The following is a 24,892-nucleotide window of genomic DNA, read 5'->3' on the forward strand; positions in this document are numbered from 1 at the left end:
TGTCTGACTCTTGGTTTCGGCTCAGGTCATGATCCTGTGGTTCATGGGATCAAGCCCTGCATTGGGCTCTGCGCTGACAGTGTGGAGCCTGCTTGGGATTCTCTCTCCCTGTCTTTCTCTGTCCCTCCCCTGCTCACATGTGAGCTCTCCCCCTCTCTCTCTCTCTCAGAATAAATAAACTTAAAAAAAAGTAAGAAATCTGACAATACCAAATGGTGTCAACAAAGCAGAATGATAGGAGCTCTCATCTGCTGTTGGCAGGAATATAAACTGGGTAACTGCTCAGAGAAACTGAATTTATGAATACTACATAGGCCAGCAATTCCAGTCCTAGGACCTATACTCCTTGCCCGTGTGCACCAGTTCAGAGCAGAACTGTTTCCTCTTTTTTTTCCAAAATTTTTTTAATGTTTATTAATTTTTGAGAGACATAGAGAGACAGAGCACGAGCAGGGGAGGGGCAGAGAGAGAGAGAGAGACAGACAGACAGACAGAATCCGAAGCAGGCTCCAGGCTCCGAGCCGTCAGCACAGAGCCTGACTCAGGGCTCAAACCCAGGAACCATGAGATCATGACTTGAGCCGAAGTCGGAGGCTTAACTGACTGAACCACCCAGGCGCCCAGGGCAAAACTGTTTCTAATAGAACAAAAATGAAAAGCTTTGAATGTCCATCCACAGTAAAATGGAAAAATAAATTGTGGTTTATTAATAGAGTGGAAAACCATTTAAGCAATAGAATAGACAAATCACAACTTCATGCATCAACATGACTGGGTTGCATAAGAATGTTCAGCTAAGTAAGTACATCACAAAAGAAGGCTATGATTTCCTTTTTTTTTTTTTTTACAGCTTTTTTAATATTTAATTTATTTATTTTTTTTAATTTGCATTCAAGTTAGTTATCATATAGTGCAGCAATGATTTCAGGAGTAGATTCCTTAATGCCCCTTACCCATTTAGCCCATCCCCCCCCAGCCCCTCCAGTAACCCTCTGTTTGTTCTCCACATTTAAGAGTCTCTTATGTTTTGTCCCCCTGAAGAGTATGATTTCCTTTATATAAAGGTCAAAACTGGGTGAAACTATGCTACAGTGCCTGATGATGCATACATAGGAGGGAAAGCTATATTAAAAAGGCAAGGGAATGGTAATGGCTGAAATCAGTGTAGTGGCTATGCTTCTGAGAAGCAAGGGGTATGTGACGAGAGGCCATACAGCCCTGGGCAGGACTGCTAAACATTGGGTATATTTTATTACATGGTCTAGATGATGATTACACAAGGGTTAGCTTTGCCTTTAAACTCTACATGTATGTTTCACACACTCCTCTGTATGTATGATGTCTATCACAATTAAAAAAAAATAATTTGAAAGTTCAGAAGAGCACATATATACCATTTAAATAAAAAGAAAAAAGTTGGGGGCCCGGGTGGCTCAGTCGGTTAAGTGACTCTTGATTTTGGCTCAGGTCAGGATCTCACAGTTCGTGGGATGGAGCCCTGCATCGGGCTCTGCACAGAGAGCCTGCATGGGATTTTCTCTCTCTCCCTCCCTCTCTTTGCTCCTCCCTCACTCTCTCTCTCCCTCTCACAAATAAACATTTAAAAGAAAATATAAAGAAATATAAACTTATTTGCTCAAACATGTACTGCTTAGGTCTGGAAGCATATGGGAGAAAGTGGTAACAATGATTGGGGTGGGGCCCTAATTGACTAAGGGACAAGAGTAGGAGAAAAAAAATACACCTTTTTTTTTTTAACATTTTATGTATTTACTTTAAGTAACCCCTACAGCCAACATGGGTCTCGAACTCATGACCACTGAGATCAAGAGTTGCATGCTCCACCAACTGAGCCAGCCAGGTGCCCCTTTCTCATTTTCGAAAAATTAAAAAATGACTTCATGAATCTCCTACCAGCTTTTCCACACATTAATTAGCTACAGCAACAGTGACTTCATCAAGCCTTTGTAGAGTCTGTTTCCCTTACCTGGAAAGCTGAGCTGGGTCAAAACACAGAATTTAATTGAGGTTCAAGGATGGGTAAGAATGTTGATTTAGACTGGCATGTAATTGCTCTTTGACTTATGCCAAGATGAGTGAAAGCAGTAATCCAAAGAAGAAACCTGCAGGTAGGAAGACAAGGCAGATATTCCTCCAGCGTCTCGGGGAGATGCACCTGAAGTCCTGGAGAAGGAGATGTTTTTCAGGGTGGCAGAGTGTAGAACGCTGGGTTTGCTGCTTTGTATGCCTCTAATGACCTCAGCACCCTAAGATATCTCTTGTCATCAGGTGATGCCATACATGTAGCTCCCCAGGAAGCCACAGTGCCCACAGTCCGGGGTTCGGGCTTTATGGTATTTGCTGTGCCACCTCTGGGCACTCTCCCCTTACCTGCGCCTGGACTGCAGAGCTAAGGAGTTGTTCCATTATTTCCCATAGGGGTTTTTGTTTGTTTTGTTTTGTTTTGTTTTGTTTTACCAGGATAGCCACTCTGATTCTTTCAAGACTCAGCTCCTAGGCTGTCTCCTAGAGAGACATCAACACTTCCAGGCCAAGGTAGTTGTACCATCATCTTTGAGTGAATTGTGAGCATTATAATTGATCTTTGTATTTACATTTCTGTCTCTTTCACTCAATAACAAGACCCTCCAGGGCAAGGGCTGAGTCTCATTTACCTATAGACCTGTATGTCCATCTGTCCATGGGAAATGTCCATCTGGGTGTCCCACAAGAACAACACCATGTCCAAAGCTGAACCCATCCAAAGCACCCATCTGAGTATTCATATAGCACTCAACATTCTATTATTGCATCTTTTTTTTTTAAGTTTATTTATTTATTTTGAGAGAGAGAGAGCATAAGCAGGGAAGGGGCAGAGAGAGAGGGAGAGAGAGAATCCCAAGTAGGCTCTGTGCTGTCAGCACAGAGTCCAATGCAGGGCTTGATCTCACAAACCACGAGATCATGACCCAAGCCAAAATCAAGTGTTGGACACTTAACTGACTGAGCCACCCACGTGACCCTCTATCTATCTAATCTGGTATACTAGATCATAGTTTCCTGTTTATAAGACTATCTCTACCACTAGACAGTGAGAAACTGAGGGCAGAAACCATGTGAATTTTATTTATCTTTACATTGTTGGAGCCCAGTCAAGTGCCTCCGTACAGGAACTATTCAGTAAATATTCAGTCATCCGAACTGCATATCTGTATCTTCAGGACCAGGTACCATGAGAGTACCTAGGAAATTCTCAGGACACGTTTGTTACATTAGATTCTAGGAAAGATGCTTCTCCCAAAGCCCTCTGCCCGCCCTCCTTCTCTGGCAGGCTTAGATTAACAGTGAGAGCCAATAGTTTGTCACATAGCAACAATAGTAAAGAATGAGCTACTGCCGAATAGAGCAGACGCTTGCCTGCCGCAGAGAGCAGAGCAGAGCTATTTTGAGATTCTTTAGGTAAAGTCACAGTCTGATAGGCCCACACATTGTGGCGATAGTTACCATCAGCTTAGGGGTACAAGGCATTGAAAACATCTTATTTGCATGTCTGTCGTTTTTGCCATCCTTTGGAGAACCCTTTTAGAATACAAAGGACCAAATTTTAGGTCATGGTTTTCTTATTTTGAAGTCAACCAGGTCTTTATTTATAATACTGCTAACATATTTTAATATCCCACTGAATTACTGTACAGATGTTCTAATTTGTAGATCAAATGACCACATATTCCAAATAAAAAACAGGTCTCAGTCCAGATTTCCCAGTATGGCCACATGGTCTTTTGTGGCCTGGCCTGGCCACTTTTGCAGCATCCTCTCCTACCCGGGGCCCTCTCATTAGCATACGCTCCAGTCTTAGTAACCAATGTAACGAGTGTGTTGCTCATGAATTATCCATCCTTGATTGCCTTGAGAGAGCCGTCATCACTCTGTTTGATAACTAGCACTATGGGTTTCTCTCCAACTGGATGGGGTGCCCAGAGGACAGGAATAATGTCTTCTCCATCTTGGAATCCATAATACCCAGCAAAATGTTGGGCACAGAGAAGTTGCTCAGGAAAGGTTGGTTTTGGGGTGTAAAGATTACAAATTCTTGCTTGCTGGCAGTTTACTTCAGTCCTTATGTTGGGACACCATGCTCAACACAGAAAGTTACAAGTTCTGTGGCTGCTTTGGTGGTTTGGCCCTGTATGTTCCAATTTTATAAAAAAGGTTTTGTGAATGTGTGTGTTTGAGTATATGTTTATGTGTATAACTTTCTTCTTCCTTCCTTCCTTCCTTCCTTCCTTCCTTCCTTCCTTCCTTCCTTCCTTCCTTCTTCCTTCTTTCCTTCCTTCCTTCCTTCATTCCTTCTTGCTTCCTTCATTCAACAGACTATGAATCTTGCAGCAGTTCTATACTAGGTACCAGAGGCATGAGAAAGCATAAGACCGGCTTCCTGCCCTGAGGGTTCAGTGGAAAGAGGCCTGTATGTGATGTTGGAAAACCTGAGTTCAAGTCTTCTTTTTGCCTCAGTTTGGGATCTCACAAAGGACATTTTATTTGCTTCAGAGTCTCAGTTTCCCAAATCATTAATGAATACAAACACTTATTCTCCTTCTGTGATAATTATAAAAAACCTGGGTCAAGATGTTCAAGATTCCAGGAAAGAGGAAGATTAGCTATACCTGATGGGCAGGTAAGATAGACCGTGTCCTTGTCACTGCAGTTGAATAAAAGGATGGACAAAGAGACCCACACACTCAGACCAGATTGACAAATTGATGGTCTCTAGTCGTTTGTTCAAGAAGTTTGAGTTGAGGGGTGCCTGGGTGGTTCAGTCAGTTAAGTGTCCGACTCTTGACTTCAGCTCAGGTCATGATCTCATGGTTTGTGAGTTCCAGCCCCACGTTGGGCTACAGAGCCTGCTGGGGATTCTCTCTCTCTGCTCCTCCTCTGCTTGTGCGTGATTCTCTCTCCCCCTCTCTCTGCTCCTCTCCTGCTCATGCATCAGGTCCTGAGTTAGGAGCTGGGAGAGGGAGAGATGGACAACACGGTCACCCTTCCTGATGTCACCAGAAAAGGCCAACAAGAACTATAACACAGTGTGAAATGGAGGCGATTCAGAAGTATAGGATGCTTGCCATGGGAGGGCAGGGGAGAGGTCTGCAACCAGGATTCAAGGAGATCAGGAAGGGCTTTACAGGAAAAGGGATGTGTAAGCTGAGACCTGAAGAGTGATTGGGAATTAGGTGGACAAAAGAGGTGGGGGTGGTGGGTGTTTCAGGCAGAAGGACTATGTGTGAATGTCCCAAAGACAGAGAGAGCATGGGCACAAGAAGCATAGAAATAATTCCATTTTGCTGCAAGGAGGGAAGTTGAGAGAAATGAGACAGGTAGACAAGGGCCATTGCTTGTACATGAACCTTTATCCTATGGGCAAAGAGGAACCGTTGAAGGCTTTTTAAAAAAATGTTTTTAGTTCTGATTTCACACCCCACAAACATATATAACGTAGAGTGAAAGCTCCCCGTAACACTTCTCTTACTCCAACACTGTTGAAAGTTTGGTGCATATCCTCTCAGCTTCCAATCAATCCATTATTAGTATTAATTACATTTATAAAAGTAGAGCCATTCTAGACCTGCTGTGTTATTTTTTTTTTTTTGTCCTTAGCAATATACGGATATCTTTCTATGATAGTACATATTTTTTTTTTAAATTTACATCCAAGTTAGTTAACATATAGTGTAGTAATGATTTCAGGAATAGAATTCAGTGATGCATCACTTAAAGATAACACCCAGTACTCATCCCACCAAGTGCCCTCCTTAATGCCCTTTGCCCATCCCCCCAACCCAACACCTACCTGCTCAATTTTATTTTTATTATTAATGTTTATTTATTCTTGAAAGAGAGACAGAGCATGAGCAAGGGAGGGGCAGAGAGAGAGGGAGACACAGAATTGGAAGCAGGCTCCAGGCTCTGAGCTGTCAGCACAGACCCCAACACAGGGCTCGAACTCACAAATCGTGAGATCGTGACCTGACTTGAAGTCAGACGCTTAACCAACTGAGCCACCCAGGCACCTCATACCTGCTCATTTTTAAATGACGGCATGATATCCCATCATGGCAAGGCTGTTTCATTGCTTGTTTTGTTTTGTGGTAAAAAATATGTTAAACATTTTAAAAAATTGGGGCACCTGGGTGGCTCAGTCTGACTTTGGCTCAGATCATGATCTCGTGGTTTGTGAGCTCGAGCCCCGCGTCAGGCTCTGTGCTGACAGCTCAGAGCTTGGAGCCCACTTTATTCTGTGTCTCCCTCTCTCTGCACCCCACCCTCAAGAACAAATGTTAAAAAAAAAGAAAACATTCAAGAGATACTGGGATTTTCAAAACCTATAAGCGTTTGGCATGAATCTAAATATTTGTTCTCTACTCTATCCCCACTAACAGTGTATGAAAATACCAATTCTCCATGTTCTTGCCGATATGGGCTACTAAAATTTTTTTCAGGAACAGATTTTATTAAATGTAGAATAGAAATAAAAGTATTTTCTTACAAACACCGACAACATTTTGGAAGTGTATATAAATCAATAATTCCTTGCGCGGATATGCGGCACTTTCAAAACCCAGTCACATTCACATTTGCAGGAGCAACCCAAGTGTGTGAAGACTTCTTCCCTTGATAACAAGTGCTTGGGAAAAACTTTATTGCGGCCACACCTAGTAGAGCCCTTTTCTATTTAATTTTAGAACGAATGGCTAGGAACAGCTAAGCTGTATTGAGGTATTGAGTGCTACTGTGTGCCAAATACTGTGGTAAGTGTTATCCACAAATGATCATGTTTAATCTTCGCAATAAATGCTTCTCCACTGCAGTAGGGGTGAATTAGGCCTCAACATCACAGGACAGAAGTCATCCCTGTTGGCAACCTGGGTTGCTCCAGTAATACCTGACTCCTGGCTCATTGATTCTCTTCATCGTTCACTTTAAAGAATAAACAACAACAACAACAACAACAAAGTAAACTCAACAATAAGCAAACACCAACTAAGGAGCCTGAGATTTAAAATGAGTGAAACGCTTTAAACTATCTCCATAGATACTGGTTTGGGGGTTTCCTTGGGGAAACACTAACAACCTTGCCACCTCCTCAAGTACCAATTTACCCAAGGCCAAACACAGCGGAATCCTGTGATGTGTAGGAATGTGAAAGCATGCTAGCGAGGCCCTCCTCTGCAAAACTGTGTTGTCACACACACTTTATTTATATTCAAGAATTTTCCTCCTAGTTACATTTTTGCTTTTGTCCGTGCTTAGATTATCTTTAGCACCTTACGTTTTTGCCCTTGTCCATATCTACATTATCTTTAAGGTACTACCTAGACGGTGGGCTTTTATTAAGCTAGCCTACTGGAGGTGGGTGAAAAGTAGTACCATAAAATGTCTTCAGGTCTCAGATGCACTCAGAAAAAGAATTCAAGTCTCTTTTGGTGAGAGTGCAACCCTGTAGGAGCGAGTGGACACGTGGTGGGCAAGAAACAAATTTAGGTCTGGTCCTAAAGCGTCTTTCCACTGCTGCGATTTTTGTTTTCTGATTACCAAAATAATATAGGCTTATTGTAAAACAAATTGTAAAATTTGGAGAAAAGGGAAACAACTCATCATCAGTGTGATTTTTTGGATGTGAGACGTTCCCTCCGGAAAAGCGATGGAGAGAGGATGCACTGGGTCTCTGGCCCACGACACTGGCCGACGACGGAGTACCCCCTCCCTGGTTGATTCAACCGGGGTTCGGAAGACCGCCCAAGGGCCCTGGACGCAGGGCTATGCCCACGGCACTCCCATTCGGCCACCTGCGCGGTGACTTGGCGCCTTCCCCGGCGTAGCTCCCGGACTCCGTCACCCCCAATTCCCACCGCTCCCCTACGCAGAGACCCAACCCAGGCACCTTCCCCCGCAAGTGTCCACCGACTGAAAATAGATCCCGAGTCGGCCCCCAAACCGCCCCCCCTCCCTTCAAGTCCTCCCCTTTAAAGGGAGCCACCGGGTGACGCCGGGGGAGTTTGCGGAAGCGCCAACCGCGTTGGGGCCTTGGGCGGATCCCGTGATTGGAACTGGCTCCGCCCCCGGGTCCTCTTCCCCCATTGTGTGAGCGGCTCGGGCCAAGGCCCCGCCCCCTCGCCACCTCCCTCCGGAGGCCCAACCCCTCCCCTTTTTTTCACCCCCCCTTGGCTCATTTCCGGCCGCCGCTGCTACCGCTAGCCTGTAAGGAGGATTCGGCAGAGGGAAGAAACAACAGCCGCCATCTTGTTTGTGTGCTAGGCTGGGGGGGAGAGAGGGCGAGAGGGAGCGGGCGAGAGTGGGCAAGCGGGACGCCGGGCGGAGTGCGGACTGCGGGAGCCAGAGTGCGGAGGCGAGCCGGGCCGGAGACAGGCGGCAGGGGCCGAGACAGTGGCAGGGGGCCCGGGGCGCACGGGCTGAGGCGACCCCTAGCCCCCTCCCGTCCGCACACACCCCCACCGCGGCCCGGCAGCCGGGCCGGCGTCGACGCCTAGGGGGGACCATTACATAACCCCGCGCCCCGCGGCGCCTTCGCCCGCCGCCGAGGGCGGCCCCGAGCGGAGCCCCGGGGGGCGGGCGCTCCCGGCACCTGGCCGCCGGGGGTGGGGGCCGTAGCGGCGGCCGTATTTATTTCTGTGCCGCGGGAGAGGAGGGCGAAGGAGGAGAGCGCGGCGCGAGGAGAGGCCGCCTGCGCCGCCCGGCGGAGCGGGGCCTCCTCGGTGGGCTCGGCGTCGGCGCGGGCGGGCGGCGCTGTTCGGCCCGGCCCCCTCGGCCCTCTGGACCGGCGAGCTCCGCGCCCGGCGTCCTCGCCGCGCCTCCGCCGCGCGATGTGAGGCGGCGGCGCCAGCCTGGCTCTCGGCTCGGGCGAGCTCTCTGCGGCCATTAGGGGCCGGTGCGGCGGCGGCGCGGAGCGCGGCGGCAGGAGGAGGGCTCGGAGGGTGGGGGCGCAGGTCCGGGAGGGGGCACCGGGAGGAGGTGAGTGTCTCTCGTCGCCTCCTCCTCTCCCCCCTTTTCGCCCCCGCCTCCTTGTGGCGATGAGAAGGAGGAGGACAGCGCCGAGGAGGAAGAGGCTGATGGCGGCGGCGGAGCTCCGAGAGACCTCGGCTGGGCAGGGGCCGGCCGTGGCGGGCCGGGGACTGCGCCTCTAGAGCCGCGAGTTCTCGGGAATTCGCCGCAGCGGACGCGCTCGGCGGATTTGTGCTCCTGTGCCCTCCTCCGGGCCTGGGCCCAGGCCCGGCCCCTCGCACTTGCCCCTACCTTTTCTATCGAGTCCGCATCCCTCTTCGGCCACCGCGACCCGGCGAAGAGAAAAAGGAACTTCCCCCCCACCCCCTTCGGGGGCCGGCGGAGCCCCCCAAGCCCACCCCAGGGAGCGGGGCGGGGAGCCCCGGCCGAAGAAGAGATTTCCCGAGGATTCTCGTTTTCCTCGCCTGTATCTCCGAAAGAATTAAAAATGGCCGAGAATGTGGTGGAACCGGGGCCGCCTTCAGCCAAGCGGCCTAAACTCTCATCTCCGGCCCTCTCGGCGTCGGCCAGCGATGGCACAGGTTAGTCCCAGGAGCCCTGGCCTTCCACATCCCCCCCTTCATCTTTTTTGCTCGGTGCACCTTTCTTCTTCCATATTTTCTCCCTTTTTCTCTTCTTAGTTCTCTGCCTCTTGGTTAATTTTAAAGGTGTTTGAATGAGCTGGTCGAAGACGTCCAGTAGCCCAACCATTTTCTTTGCTTCCTAATACATTCGTTGCAACACTATGTCATATCGGTGTGTGTTCTGGAATTAGAGCTCTTGAGTGGTGCTATGGAAATAGCCTTTATTGTTGCTTCCGTGCAGTTTAATTTTTGAAATGCCAGTGCATTTGTGTGTAAGGCTTTTTTTTGCAATTTTACTTTGAATTTTTTTGTTGTTGTTGAGAAATGAGGAATTGCGAATCCTTTCTCCTTGATTGCACTTATTCTGTTTTCTCTACTTTTCACTCTTCCTTTTCAAAATTTTCTCTTTTTGGCACAAGATTTTCTGTTGAGGACGAGGGTTTAAAAAATCTTGGTTTTATTTGTGTGTGTGTGTGAGATCCAGGATTTCAGGTTTGGTGTGATAAGGTTTAATGTCAAAGCTGAAATTTGGTTCCGATTATTTTACCTACCATTCCTAGGGGGTTCCCTCCCCCCCCCCCCTTTTTATTTGCGTTAAGAATCAATATGGAGCGCAGTTCATTTTACATCTCCCGTTTCTTTCGTGTGAGACCAAAATGTCTGAAACTGGGGTTTTAGGTTGGGAGAGAGCAGAGGCATTTTCTTTGCAGTTTGTAGTCACTTTCTCTTTGGGGGGGGAGGGGGGTGGAGATACCCGATTGTGTGGAGTTCTGTAGTTGGAAATCAAAATTAGAAGTTGTAAGCACCCCGGTCATGAACTGCAAAGATAAACTGATCATACAAAAGTTTAAAATGTGTGTTAGGTTCGGTAGTTGTGTGTGTTTGTCTTTTTATGCTTTAAACCTATTTGGAGATCCATACTTGAGTGTGAAAAAAGCTCTACAATTCTTAACTTCACTCAGTTGTGGACTAAAACCCTTTTGTCAAGGGAAATTCGGGGAGACTTCCCTCCGTCATCCCCTTCTTATAATTACTTTGGTGCTGTCTTGATGGCTAGCGATCTTCTCTTTTGCCGTCGTAGTTGTTTGAGGTGCCAGGATAATGAAGAGGAAGAATGGCTGGCCATCTGACAGTCCACAAGATGTTCCCCCTTACTCCGGAGCATCTCTTTAACTCAACGTCATCCCTCCATCTGCCAGTGAGAGTGCATAATGGAGTTAAATGTACCCTAGGAGTTTGTAGAGAACTTCTAAAGCATGTTTCTAAGTAGACTTCGTTTCAGAGGGTGAAAATGTAAGGATGTGGCAAATGCTTTGAATTCTTTGCTTTTATGGGAAAAATGTGTCCTGAGTTTCAGATAACCTGCAAAGATTGAGGATTTTTGCTAAGTTCTTTACTTTAGACTCGTAAAATTGGCAGTGTGAGAACTTTGATCTATTCTTATTCCCTGGACTTTCTGTAGTCTTCACGGATTTTTTTCTCTTACTTGCCTTTTTTTCCCCCTCAACATTGTTACACATATCAAGCGTTGTATTCCTTTGCACTTACTAAAATGTTCCAGAGGGTCTTCAGATCACCTCTAGACATATTTCCACCTGTAGCTTTTGTGTTGTTTTCTTTAGTTTTTGTGTTGTGTGGTAGTGGGTTTTACGTTGGAGTTCACCAGAGACTTTGGATGTTATAGAGAAAACTTCTTTAATGTGTGTCATTTTGATGACTCCTGATTTGAGCAGCTTAGTCTTGGAGTAAATGGAGTAACGCAAGGCCTGGAAGGCAGGCTGTGCTCTGTTGTTCAGACACCTCTGTTCAGGTGCAGTGCTGCATTCTCCATTTTTGATCTGAGCTAACTCATCTCCGTAGTATCTCACCTGTCCGGTACACAGAAACTGTTTTTTGCTACTTGAAATATCTTTGGATAATTATGAGTCCTAAATGTATCATGTGGATTTAGTAGAGTAAAAAAAAAAAAAAAAAAAAAAAAATTCCTCAACATTGAGATGAACTCAGTCAATTTTAGTACCAAGAGTTTATTTTAGTATTATACTTGATATTAGTATTTACAGAAAGTTACCTTTCTCTAAATTTTGTGGGGAGGGTTTCAGCGCCCCCCCCCCCCCCCCTTAAGATTGTACTCCAGGAATTCTTTGGTGTCCAGTTTTTAATCCTAATCAGTCTGGGTTTTTTTGTTGGGGGATGGAGGGAGGTGGTTATTAAGAAAATACTGTCACTGTCGCCTTGTGAACTTAATTCAGGTTGGTGACCTTTTTTTTTCCCTTTGTTTTTCTTTCCCCCCCCTGCAGCCAGCACTGTGTAGTGTAGTTTGCAGGGAACTTTTAACAGAGACACTTCACTTTAAAACTTTAAATTTTCAAACATGTAACTCTCTACGTTTTGACTTTTGAGTCATTACCTGGATATTTCATAAACGTGAAAGTAAGTTCTTTGGTCCTCAATTATGAATTTTATCTAGAACTGGGTCAAAATGATCCCATCATTCTAGACATTAGAAACTTTTTTCATGATCAGGGCTTGCAGTTCTAGTAGCATAAGTGTACCTAACAAGAGTGTTTGTGTGTGCCAGTTTCATAGGAAAAAAAACTGGAACCCAACTGGGTTGACATACTACAGTATTCACAAAACAAATTAGTGTTTAAATCCCACTTTCTGAATTTTTAAGGTTGGCCACTGATGCAGAATAAAAATGACTTCTCGTTAGACAGTCAAAGATTCTTCTAAAACATTTCCAGATTGATTCAAATATCTTGAATTAAGTTCAAGTTTTATGTGTTGGAATGAGGAGGAAGAGACTTATTTTTTAGCTTTTGCATCTTTTTGTTCCTGTTTCAGTATTTGTAGTTGATCCGTTTGATCCATTGAAAATTTAATTTAAGTTGGTATGGTTAGATCAGAACTATTTGATAAATCAAATGACTTTATGTCCCCCCCTCCCCCCGAAAATGATAAAAGCCGTATGTAAAAATATTTTGCTAAAATTATTGAACAGAAAGGTTGACAGGTAAGTCCTGAAAATATTTCTTGAACCTATTTCTAATAACCTGAGGGATGGGCATGATGAGGATGATACTGTTGCCTTTGTTGTTCACTGGATATATTGTGTGGCTGCTTTGTAACACTTACTGCTATATGCACTGAAAGATCAGACTCTGGAAAGATGGTTGACAGTGCGAAGATCTGGCATTTAAGTGAAGATCCTTCTGGTCTTGGTACAGTTTTGTGGCCCTACTGTGAACTCAAGTGTCAGAATTGGCTTGGATTTTATGCCTATTTTTCATTTGAGGCACAGAGCAGATAGTATATAAACTATATCATCTTGATCGCTAGATTACTGTACATAATAGAGAAGTGGCAAGGATTGTTTTTAATGTCCGTTATTATTTCTCAAAACACTCCTGTGGATTAGTGGTTTATTATCCTGACCACGATATTTTTGGTGGAAGCCATTTCTTTTTCAGCTCTTAAACCTGTGATGCTATGTTTTAATTTTATTTTTTAGGGATGTGTGTTTAGATTAGAGTTCAGCTTCTGGAGTTTTTCAGTTATGGCTCCTTGGTTCACTGAGGTATTGCTGACCTCAGTGTTAAGTTGCAAAACATTTTATTATGTGCCTTGAACTCTGTCAATTGCTTATTTTCAAGGCTTTGTAAGTTCATTTATAGGGCTTTAAGAAGGCTGTCTGTGGTTGATAGTGAGATGAAATGACTTTTGTTAAGTTGTAAATCTTGTATGTGTTACATACAATATGGGTGCCCTTTTCCAGCAGAAATTCACGTTCTCTCACAGAGCTGAGAAATGTATCGGTTTGTCCAGTGAATGTATAAAGGAGAGAGAGGAAACAGCTTCTGCCTTGATTGCCTTTTGGCATTTTCTGTTTTACTTTGTTTTTCCACCTTCTCCTTAGTCTATTCTATAAAAAGAGAGATAAATTGAAACAAGAAGTTAAAAATTAGTGCCTCATGGTGTTTGTAGGGACATTAAGTGGTAAATAGGAAAGGAAAAAGAAAAGAGTAGGAAGAATGTTGCAGATACAAGTGGGAGTGTAAAATACCTCTTCCTGGTATATTTACAAAAACAGTTCAGGAGCTGTTCTGCCAATTCATCCACCCAGCAATTAATAGAAAAATACGACATGCTTCTTTGTGTTTTCTGCACTTTTAGTGTTTCATCCTTTGAGAATTGCTGAAATTGAAATTTTTAGTGTGGCAAACATTAGGGAAATTAATGGGCAAGTTGAAACTGAAATTATACCAAGTGTAAAAATTTTAAAACACTGAATTTTGCAGATGATTTTTTTAGGTGATGGGTGGTAGTTTTCTTCTGAAATTTTAGTAGGAAATGTTTTATTGCACAGTTCTCAAAGGTTTAAGAGAATGAATACTGAGGTGTTAAGCCTTTTCTGAACAGTTTAGATATAGATCTTATTTTATAAATGCTTCAAAAGGCAATTAGCAATAATTTAGTTGAGAGAGAAAGGAAAACTAAAACTACTGAAAAAAAGTGAGCAGTTACAGAAAAGGAGTTTTGGAGTCTATTTTAGAGTTCAGATCCCAGACCTGCCTTTATTAACTGTGAACCTTGGGCGAATTACTGAACTTTTTCTCAGCTTTCTCACCTGTAGTACCCACCTTAGAGGATTGTGGGGAGGAGTAAATGAAAATTCTCTTTATCCAATGCTTAGGGTAGTGCCTGTTGCAGCATAGTATGTGCTAATTCTGTTGATGGTTTTTAACCTTACTACTAAATATACAACAACAAAGCAGTGGTAGATTTTTTTAATGGATTTGTAGATAGACTGGATAAAGAGAAAGCCAAGTCATGAAGTTCAGAGAGGAAAAGCCTTAGAAGTAAAGCTTATGGTGCAAAGATTAAATTTTTAAAGAGTATAAGAACATGGTAACAGATTAAAATAAGACTAGAAGTACTGTATGTACTGTCACATAGGGTGTCTTGTATATGTAAGTGGAAATCAACAAGTATTTAAAGCATAATGAGAAATCAGAAAGCAGATTGTTCTTACTGTAAATGCTCAAGTTAAGAATGGCTTTTTGCTAAAGAACTGTGTGATTGAGCACCATTTTTTCTGTTTTGTATTTGCTTCTCTGCGTTTTAAAGGACTTTCTTAAAAAAGAAGAGGGAGAAGAGAAGAAGGGGGGAGGGGCGGAGTGCAGTACTTTTCAAATTTTTTTGACCACACCCAATAAGAGCTGTATTTTACATGAGTACCAGAGACCCTGTCTCAGCAAGTGGACAAACTTACCCATACTACCTGTAGTATACTATGTATGATGTTTCCTATTTTTTCTTTTTCTTTCTTTCTTTCTTTCTTTCTTTCTTTCTTTCTTTCTTTCTTTCTTTCTAGTGCTGGTTGTGGCCCATTGTATTGATTTCATGACCCACTATTGGCATGTGACCCACAATTTGAAAAATACTGGTTTAGAAAGGTTGACAAGCTGTCATTGGTCTCTATTGGGCCAACACTTTCTGTATACTAGGCATTTATCATCAGAAGGGAATACTCTGGTAATCCAGACAGACATAGACCCTTCCTTCCGTAGCTCATAGATAAGGGTGGAAGAGCTACATTCAAGACTGATGTTACCAGCATTATATTGAGAAGTACTGTGTACAGTGGGAGAAACTGGAGGGCCTATAACCTGTAACTGTTGTTCCTCTGGTGACTGTCTTAGAGGAATTGGTGTCTGATCTTGAGATCTGAAGGATAGGTGTAATAGGGTTAGTAAGAGTGAGCCCAGGCTGGGAACAAGAGTATGGCCTGTTCAGGGAACCTATTCTATCTGGCTGGGGGGATAGCAAGAAATACGAGCATAGAGGTGAGGATGGGGCCACTTATGCTTGCCTTATAATGCTTATTGGAGTTTAGACTTTACATTTTAGCACTTTTAAATGGATGGGGCAGAATTGTACTTCATGATCGACTAAAGTGAGGAATGCTTTGGAAAGGAACAGGGAACATATGATGCAGGAACACCAGAGAGATGGCTGTTTTAGGATTCTAGCTGTGATGAGTGTGGCCTAAATTGGTAGATGGAAAGCAGTGAAAAGATTAGAGAAAGGTAGGTGACCAACAGAAGTTGGTTGATTAATTTCAGGTTAGGATATTGTGATAGAGAGGGATCAAGGATAATTCCCAAGTTTCAAGTTTGGATAGGTGGGTTGGTGAGGTTGCCATTTACTGAGATAGCAAACATAGGAAGTGAAGTATTTGTGTGTGAATGTGGTGGGGGTTAGGGGTTGTGATGAGTTAAGTTTTGAGCATTTTGAAGTTGTGTGATTCTCCTGAGTGGAGTAGTCAGTATTCATTTAGTGTGCCTTTCTCTCCTTTCAGCCAACAAACATTGACTGCCCACCAGGTTTTAGACCCTTGGAAATGTAAAAATGAATCAAAGTACACTTTCTGCTCTCAAAGCATTTAGGATCTGGTGGGGTTGGCATACTTGTCCACACAGTTTTCCTGAGTAATACTCTGATACGTGTTTAAAAAAAAAAAAAAAGGTTGTGGATGAAGGTAGTGGATAGGGATTGTTTCTGACAGGCCGTGTTTGGAGGACTGGGGGAAAACTTCAGAGAGAATGTGTGTTTGAACAGAGGCAGGAGAACTTGAAGATAACTTCCCTTAGAAGTAGAGAAAGTTGGAAGAGTATTTCTGTGTCAGGTGGAACAAATACGGGTAGCTCTGGTGTGACTAGAACGTAGACTGTGGTGGTATGTTTTCATGTGAGACAGATGGAAAAGGATTTTGGTGTCGTATTATGAAAAGACAAAAATGTGATAAAGAGTTTGACATTTTTTACCATCAGGAAAAAAAAATTTATGAACAAGAGAGTGACATGGTCAGGGAAGGGGGAAAGATGAATTCTGGTGACACTGTACAGGATCCAGTAGCAGGCAGGGATGGCAGGAATACTAGGGGTATGTCACTTGTCTTTTGAGCGCACTTCATTTGCCTTGGAAGTTTTTTGGTAGATTGTAATTATTGATGTGAATTGTTTATTTAAGGTCCCAGATTTTGTTTACCAGTTGTCCTAAATGTAGAAAATACAGCAGGTAACTCAAAAACCAATCACTCTTCCCTTTTTCTTTACAGATATGCAGTCTTTCAGAATTTTTTTGTTTTTGTTCTTTGGAGAGATGGTATGATAGCTCTATCATCTAGGATCCCCTATAGGCATTTCATTCCTTTAGAGCAAACCCCAGCCAAGCAAACAAATCCTAGCCTCACCGCAAAGCTTCTCCCAAGATGTTACCACTACTCAAAATCAAGAAATTGTCAAGGGCGCCCAGCCCAGGTGGCTCAGTCAGTTAAGCTCCTGACTCTTGATTTCAGCTCAGGTCATCTCACGACTGGTTAGATCAAGCCCCATGTGGGTCTCTGCACTGACAGTGTGGAGCCTGCTTTGGATTCCCTTTCTCACTCTGTCTGTACCTGTCCTCTGCTCTGCTCGTGTGCGCTCCCCTGCTCTCTCTCTCTCAAAAATAAATAAATGTTAAAAATAAAATAAAATGATCAGAGCTAGATAAGTGAGCATGTAGTTTAGGTTTAATATGAACGTGTTGTTTACTTGATTCTTAAGGTAGGATTTTAATAAAAGTGTCCTCACCTTTGAATTAATTTCACACCAGGAAGTGTCACTATATTAATAAATTGATAAAGAGCAAGGCAGGCCACACATCTGATCAATCATAGCACTTCATCTTTGTTTAAATGTTGTGACTTAAATAAATATGGTGGGATTAAGAATCAACTTCAAGTAAGTCACTTGCCAAAGTATAGTTGCACCTTTTGATGTCATGGTTGCAGGACAATGTTAAGAATGCATATTTTGAAATTTGCTTGCACTTCTGCCCTTTGACCCTGTTGGATTTCAAAATTTAACAGTTGCTAACTTGCATGGCTTTGTGATCCTGTATAACCTAATATTACCATCTTCTATCCAAATTTGTGTATAACTCACAAATTGTTGCCAATTGTTTTGAAATGTATTAGAAGTCATATCTGTCTTTCCAGCATGGATATTTTATTTAATTTTCTTAGTCTTTCAAAAGTAGTTTTAAGTGTTTGTCCATTTTTCTCAGTAGGTGGACTCTTTGTGATTAGATTAATTCTGCTTCCTTTACAGAGTATCAAATACTGTTTTTAATAAAGTACCAAATAAAAGTTAGGAAAGTTGTTTCAACCTAATTAATTCCTGAAGTTTGCAAATTTTTCTTATTTTTTTGTTTTTGTTTTTTTTTTTTTTGCTTTTTTTGTTTTATTTTATAATAAAACTTTGTTTAAATTTTATTTTTTATTATATTTTTAAAAATTTACATCCAAATTAGCGTATAGTGCAACAATGATTTCAGGAGTAGATTCCTTAGTGCCCCTTACCCATTTAGCTCATCCCCCTCCCACAACCCCTCCCGTAACCCTCAGTTTGTTCTCCATATTTACGAGTTTCTTCTGTTTTGTCTCCCTCCCTGTTTTTATATTATTTTTGTTTCCCTTCCCTTATGTTCATCTGTTTTGTTTCTTAAAGTCCTCATAGGAGTGAAGTCCTATGATTTTTGTCTTTCTCTGACTAATTTCACTTAGCATAATACCCTCCACTTCCATCCATGTAGTTGCAAATGGCAAGATTTCATTCTTTTTGATTGCCGAGTAATACTCCATTGTGTATATATACCACATCTTCTTTATCCATTCATCCATCGATGGACATTTGGGCTCTTTCCATACTTTGGCTATTTTTGACAGTGCTGCTGTAGACATGGGGGTGCATGTGTCCCTTCGAAACAGCTCACCTGTATCCTGTGGATAAATGCCTAGTTGTGCAATTGCTGGGTTGTAGGGTAGTTCTGTTTTTAGTTTTTTGAGGAACCTCCATACTGTTTTCCAGAGTGGCTGCACCAGCTTGCATTCCCAAAATTTTTCTCATTTTAAAGACTGCAGTGTTTTTAAATATCATGCTTCTTCAGCACCCCAAACAGCTGAATTAATAATGTAGGAGTATCCTAAACCAATAAGAATGAGAGATCTTTATGAGCTTGTCAATGTCTAGCCAGACTGTTACCAGATTTTTAAAGTTCTGAAGATTTGGCTTTCATTTCCCTCCTTACTTTTTAAAATCCTGGGTGCCTCCCCTGTAATAGGGGCTCTGAGCATTCCGATGTCTGCCCACCTTGTCACTCACTTTGCTCCCCCTACTTTGAATTCTTTCAGTTACTGAACTGGCTGAGCTTTCCATGTTCACAACCTATTCTCTCTCTTTAATTCCACAATTCACCTGTCCAGCTCCTTCTTATCCTCTGGCCTCACCAATGAGTTAGAGGAAAGAAAGGTTTTGAGATCTGGAATGTGCATTTTTTACTTAATTTATTAATGTTTATTTTTGAGAGAGAGAGAGAGACAGTGTGAGCGGGGGAGGGGTAGGAGAGAGGGAGACACAGAATCAGAAGCAGGTTCCAGGCTCCGAGCTGTCAGCACAGAGCCTGATGCGGGGCTTGAACCCATGAACCATTAGATTATGACCTGAGCTGAAGTTGGACGCTTAACCGACTGAGCCACCCAGGCACCCCAGGATTGTGCGTTTTTTAAAAAGCATTTGAATGCCATAGAGAAAACGAAATGAGAAGCAACGGATGAATTCTGTCTTCTGCGTGGATACTTTAAGTTGACTAGTTTCAGAACACTATGGGTGTTTTGCTTAATGTGTACAGTTTAAGAGCAGAACTGAGTTTTTATTTGACTTCATTTTATCTGAAGCACAAAAATATGACTGTTTATCCAACAAATGTGTGAGCTTTCTAAATGGGGCGGGGGAAGATGTATAACTAGGAAGAGGTGCTATTTAGTAGAATAGATTTTGAGCCACAATTATTTCAATTTTGAGTTTCACATCCTAGTTAGTAACTTTTTTTAAAAAAGCCTTTTATGCTCGCAGTGCAGTGTGTGGGATTATATTAATAATTCTAATTTTGAAGGTTATGCTTCATTTATATATTTCATGGTGGGTAATAGTTGTCTAATTCCTCATATATTATGGGATCATCTTGATTTTTGGAAAGGGTAAGTATTCATTTTATAAGAGATTATATGGCTAAATCCATATACCAATATAGAAAACACCAAGGGTAACCTACAAAATCAGTATGTAATAAGGAAAGGATGTTTTGACTCAACACCAGTTTCCCACATATTCAGTCCAAATTCATTTTTGTTTAGATTGTTGCATTTCTAATACTTGATCCATTGTATTCTAAACTCATGTATTCTAAACTTTGCAAGTCAGATTTAAATATGTCCTGTCAGTCACATTTGTATCACTGTGTTTAGATTGAATACACACTGAAGTGAAGGAACATTTTACTCGGGGCGCCTGGGTGGCTCAGTCAGTTAAGTGCCCGACTTTGGCTCACTCACGTCATGATCTTGCAGGCTGTAGGTTCGAGCCCCACATCGGGCTCTGTGCTGACTGCTCAGAGCCTGGAGCGTGCTTGGGATTCTGTGTCTCCCTCTCTCTCTGACCCTCCCCCACTCATGCTCTTGTCTCTTTCCATCTCTCAAAAAAAAATTAAAAGAAGCATTTTATTCCAAGTTACTTTGTATTTGAGCATCATTAAAGGTATATGGGAACTTGTCAACAAGCTATTTGGTAGAAATAGCCCGCTAATGGTGTTGATGGGTTGATAATTTTAGTAATCAGGAAATGTCTTACTGGAGATAGTGTGAGTTGATTGACCAGTTGTTTCTGATACTGTTTTGTAATATTTGCCTTAGGATAGTTTAAAAGGTAATAGAATAAATTTCAGATTTATAAATTTCTAATCCTAGAGAAAGGGGGGAATTAAGCAAATATTTACTAGCTTAGTTTAGTATCTAGAAAAGGTCATTGTCTTTTACTTTCTTACCTCCTACTTTACAACTGCACTGAACTGCTCTTACCTAGCTTGCTAAATAATCTTCTAATATCTACATTCAGTAAATTCTCTCTGAAGCACGGGCACCACTAATATTTCCTTCTTGGAACCTGGTTTCCAGGACAGTATTCCTGGTAGGTGGGCTGGGAATGTTCGGTTTCAACATCTCCTGGTGGTTAAGATCATTGTCCCTTAAATACTTGTTTATCTGATGATCCTCTTCATTGATGTCCAGTGGCATTTCTCATATCACTGAGTACTTCTCTGGATTGTCCATCCAGATAGCTGTACCTCTATATATATCTTCTTAGGTTGTCTAACCCCAGAAATTTAGGAGTCATCCTTGTCTTTTTTCTCAACCCACTACCTGTAGTCCAAAAGAGTTCTTTTGTTTGGCTCCTTTGCTGCTTCTGCCCTTTCAGTACTGCTGCAGAATTAACTGCTAGTTTTTGTTATTCTCCAGCAGCAGCCTTCTAACCAGTCTGACTCTAGCTTGTCTGTCTAGTTCATTCTGCATCCTGTTTGCCTGAGTGGGTTTAATAAATACAAATCTGTTCATATCATATTTTTGCTTAAAATTCTTCACATCAATTTTCTCTTTAGAGTAAAAATCCCAAACTCTTGTTAAAGGACCCTCTAAATTTCTTATGTTTGTTGAACATCTAAATTTTATTCTCCTGATCTGAACTAATCCCTATGAAGGGCAACTTGAGACGGGGGCCTGAGAAGATGACTTATTTGAATCTTTATTTTTTCCCTTTCCTTGAAGGGAAAGAAAGAACTTGTAGAGCTCAGTAAGCGGCATGAAATTGAGGCTGATCAATACTAAATCCCAGTGTTCAGTAGGATTTCTTTAAATTGTGACAGTAAATTTTTGATAATTTTTTTCCCTCTTGCATCTTCACACATACCACTTTTAGTTTGGGACTTGCTTTTCTACTAGTTTTAGACCATGGTTTTCATTTGCTGTTTGTGACAAAGTTGTGGCTAAGGACGCGCTCTGGAAGTGATCTTGGCCCTTCCTCTGGACAGAAGGTTCTGAAATCTCTCACCAGGCATTCAGATTCTCTATCACTTAGCCAGGGACACCAGAGTCTTCTGTGTGAGTTTACCTTTCTCAGTAAATACTTGCTAGCCCTAAAAACACAACAACAACAATAAAACTCCATGAGGGAGGTAGAAGTTTTATTATCTTTTGATGGAAGAGGTAACTTGAGCTTGGTAAATGAAGTCAGCTTATAGAACTGGGTTTAAATCCAAATATTTGGACTCCTTGAGTAGTGCAAAGTTACAGATACTAGTGATAGAACTAATGGCGTTTAGGAATCATAAATGAGAGCTTTTGAGGCACAATCAAAATAGCTTAGGAATAATGATGATAGTGATATTAGATGAAATAATAGGGTCCGTTTGATTAGAGGTCAAAGTATATATGACTTTTACATAGTCTTCCACATTTAATCAGTATAGCTGTTGAAAATGTTTTACAAGTAGAGGTCAGAGAACTTTTTATAAATAACCCGGGGGCACCTGGCTGGCTCATAGTGCGACTTTTGATCTCATGGTTGTGAGTTCGAGCCCGTTAGTGGTAGAGATTGCTTAAAAATAAAAAATAAAAAAAATTTTAAGTTCTAAATACCCAGTCAGATATAAATAATTATAGGATGCAATTTTAGAGTTGCTGGTCTGTGAGTATTTGCTAGATCCTGTGAGAAGTGTAAATATTTATTAAGTGCAACTCTGGTCTTTCAGATATTCATAGTTTGGTAGTAAGATGCGCACAAGTATTTAGCCATAACAAAAGATAGAAGATAGGAAGTGCATAGTTGAGGTTGAGAGCTATCTTGGGAAACAGGAGTATCGGGATCAGTCTTTGAGTTGAAACCTGAGTAATCTCATGTAGTAGTAACGACAATTTAGGTCTGTTGAAAGTACAGGATTGCCATTAAAAAAAAGAACAATCCTAAACTTTTATTTTCAGGTTCTACCAATGTAAACCCTCCTGTCTGGCTTCACAATGGAGTGTAACTTCTTAATGTGATGTTAAATGTTTTGCACAAACACATAACAACCACATGCAGAAAATTTGGCTGTAGTACTGGATTAAATTAAAATCCTTAGGATTCTAGGGCCTAAAGTAAGACTTCCATATTACTTTCTGTTTATTTTTTAGAGAGAGAACACTCGTGTAGGTGGGGGATGGGGGGGGGGAGCCAGAGAAAGAAAAAATCTTAAGCAGGCTCCATGCTCAGCGGGGATTGATCCCACTACCCTGGGTTCATGACCTGAGCCAAAATCAAGAGTTGGACACTCAACTGACTGAGCCACCCAGTCGCCCCAAGACTTCTGCATTACTGAAGTTGATTTTACTTCCGTGCATTCTGTATATGTCGCTATTACCTACTTCTGAGATTGTTGAAAGGATTAGTGAAAATATGCAATTACTGAAGTGCCAAGAAAAATGCTTGACACGTTGAAAGTACCTGATAAAAGTTTGCTCTCATTATTAGAACACTGCTTTGTCTTCTAATTGGGTAATGATTCCATTGAGTAATAATAATAGATGAAACATTTTCATGGAATTTAATATGTGTCAGGTATTATTCTAAATACTTTACATATATTAACTCATTTAATCCTCACAAATAACCTATGAAGGTAGGTACTTTCCTGTTTTACAGAAGTGGAAACAAGGCTCTTCTGTGTATACTTGAGAATTCTCTTGTCTGGTTCTCTGAAAAGCTTTTAGGATTTTGATTGACGTTGCATTGAATGTGTAATTTTTCTTGTATTATTGCTTTGGCTAGATTCTCTAGTATAGTGTTGAATTAGAAGCATTTGTCATGGTATCTTTGTTTTGTTCTGATGCTAAAGAGACTTTTGATGTTGGTCCTTTAAATGCATATTTGCTCTCAGTTTTTAGGTTTTGGAAGAAGACTTTTCATCAATTTAAGGAAGTTCCCATTACTTTCTTAATTGCTGTCATTTTTGGGGGAGGTTTTTGGTGTGTTTGGGCATTGAATTTTATACAGTGCTCTTCTTACAGCCATTGAGATGAATCTTACATTTTCATTCTCATTTGTTAATAATATGATGAATGGCATTTATAGATACTCTAAGCTTCTAATGCAAACCTGTCCCCCCTAGATTCCTGACATTATCCCAACTTTATCATATTACATTAAAATTTTTATTTTTTTAGAGGGAGAGAGACCACGAGTGGGGAAACGGGGGGGAGGGGGGGGAGAGAGAGAATCTTCAGGTTCTACCCTCAGCGCAGAGCCCAGCATAGTGTCCTAATCCATGACCCTGGGATCATGACCTGAGCCAAAGTCAGGAGTCTGATGCTCAATTGACTAGCCACCCAGGCACCCCTCGTTAAATTACATTTTAAAGACGTTAATGAATTTGATTTGTCTGTGTGGTTTTTGTTTTTTTGTTGTTGGACTCTTCTATGTTCATGATTTTCTTTTCTTATACTGGCCATGAATGATTTATAGAGTATTCTATTTTATAGAAGTATTTGTAAACGGTTGAATTGTCTTTTACTTGAAAGTTCAGTAGGACGTGGGGGTAAAAACATTTAGAACTCGTGTTTTCTTTATGGGAAGATTAACCAATGATTAAGACAGACTGTTTCTTTAATAGTAATAGGATTATTCAGGCTATGTCTCTTTCTTTTAAACTAATATAAATGGAAAATTTTGGGGCGCCTGGGTGGCGCAGTCGGTTAAGCGTCCGACTTCAGCCAGGTCACGATCTCGCGGTCTGTGAGTTCGAGCCCCGCGTCGGGCTCTGGGCTGATGGCTCAGAGCCTGGAGCCTGTTTCCGATTCTGTGTCTCCCTCTCTCTCTGCCCCTCCCCCGTTCATGCTCTGTCTCTCTCTGTCCCAAAAATAAATAAACGTTGAAAAAAAAAATTTTTTAAATGGAAAATTTCAACTTAATAGAATAGTGTAAAGGAACTCCCCTATGCCTTTTCCTTTAAGTTACTGATATTTTTGCACACACATACATACTCCCTCTTTTCTTTTTTTGCTGAAGTGTTTTATACCAAATCCTAGACCAGTCATTTCACCAGAAATACTTCAATATGTATCTCTTAGTTAAAAGGATTTGTTTTAACACAGTAACTATGCTGTTTATCACACCCAACAAAATTGATGATTTATTATTACCGACAACTCAGCCATATTTTATTTTCCTGATTTTCTTCTTAAAATGTGTGGGTTTTTTGTTTGGTTTTTTGCTTGTTTGTTTTTACATTTGGTTCGCAGGATCCAAATAAGTTATATCTAGTTGCTGGATCTGGTATTT

General features: G+C 41.8%; 1 protein-coding gene across 1 annotated transcript in view; it reads left to right on the top strand.

Annotated features, from left to right (window-relative positions):
• Positions 1–8,620: 8,620 nt before the first annotated feature.
• The window catches only part of EP300 (E1A binding protein p300), an 84,830-nt gene continuing 68,558 nt past the window's right edge, over positions 8,621–24,892 (top strand). Inside the window, exon 1 of the mRNA XM_045465958.1 lies at positions 8,621–9,599. Coding sequence (XP_045321914.1) covers positions 9,506–9,599 — 94 coding nt within the window. The 5' untranslated portion in view covers positions 8,621–9,505. The remainder of the gene's footprint in view (positions 9,600–24,892) is intronic.

This window comes from Leopardus geoffroyi, chromosome B4 (genome assembly GCF_018350155.1).
Source record: "Leopardus geoffroyi isolate Oge1 chromosome B4, O.geoffroyi_Oge1_pat1.0, whole genome shotgun sequence".
In the NCBI taxonomy this organism is placed as follows: Eukaryota; Metazoa; Chordata; class Mammalia; order Carnivora; family Felidae; genus Leopardus; species Leopardus geoffroyi.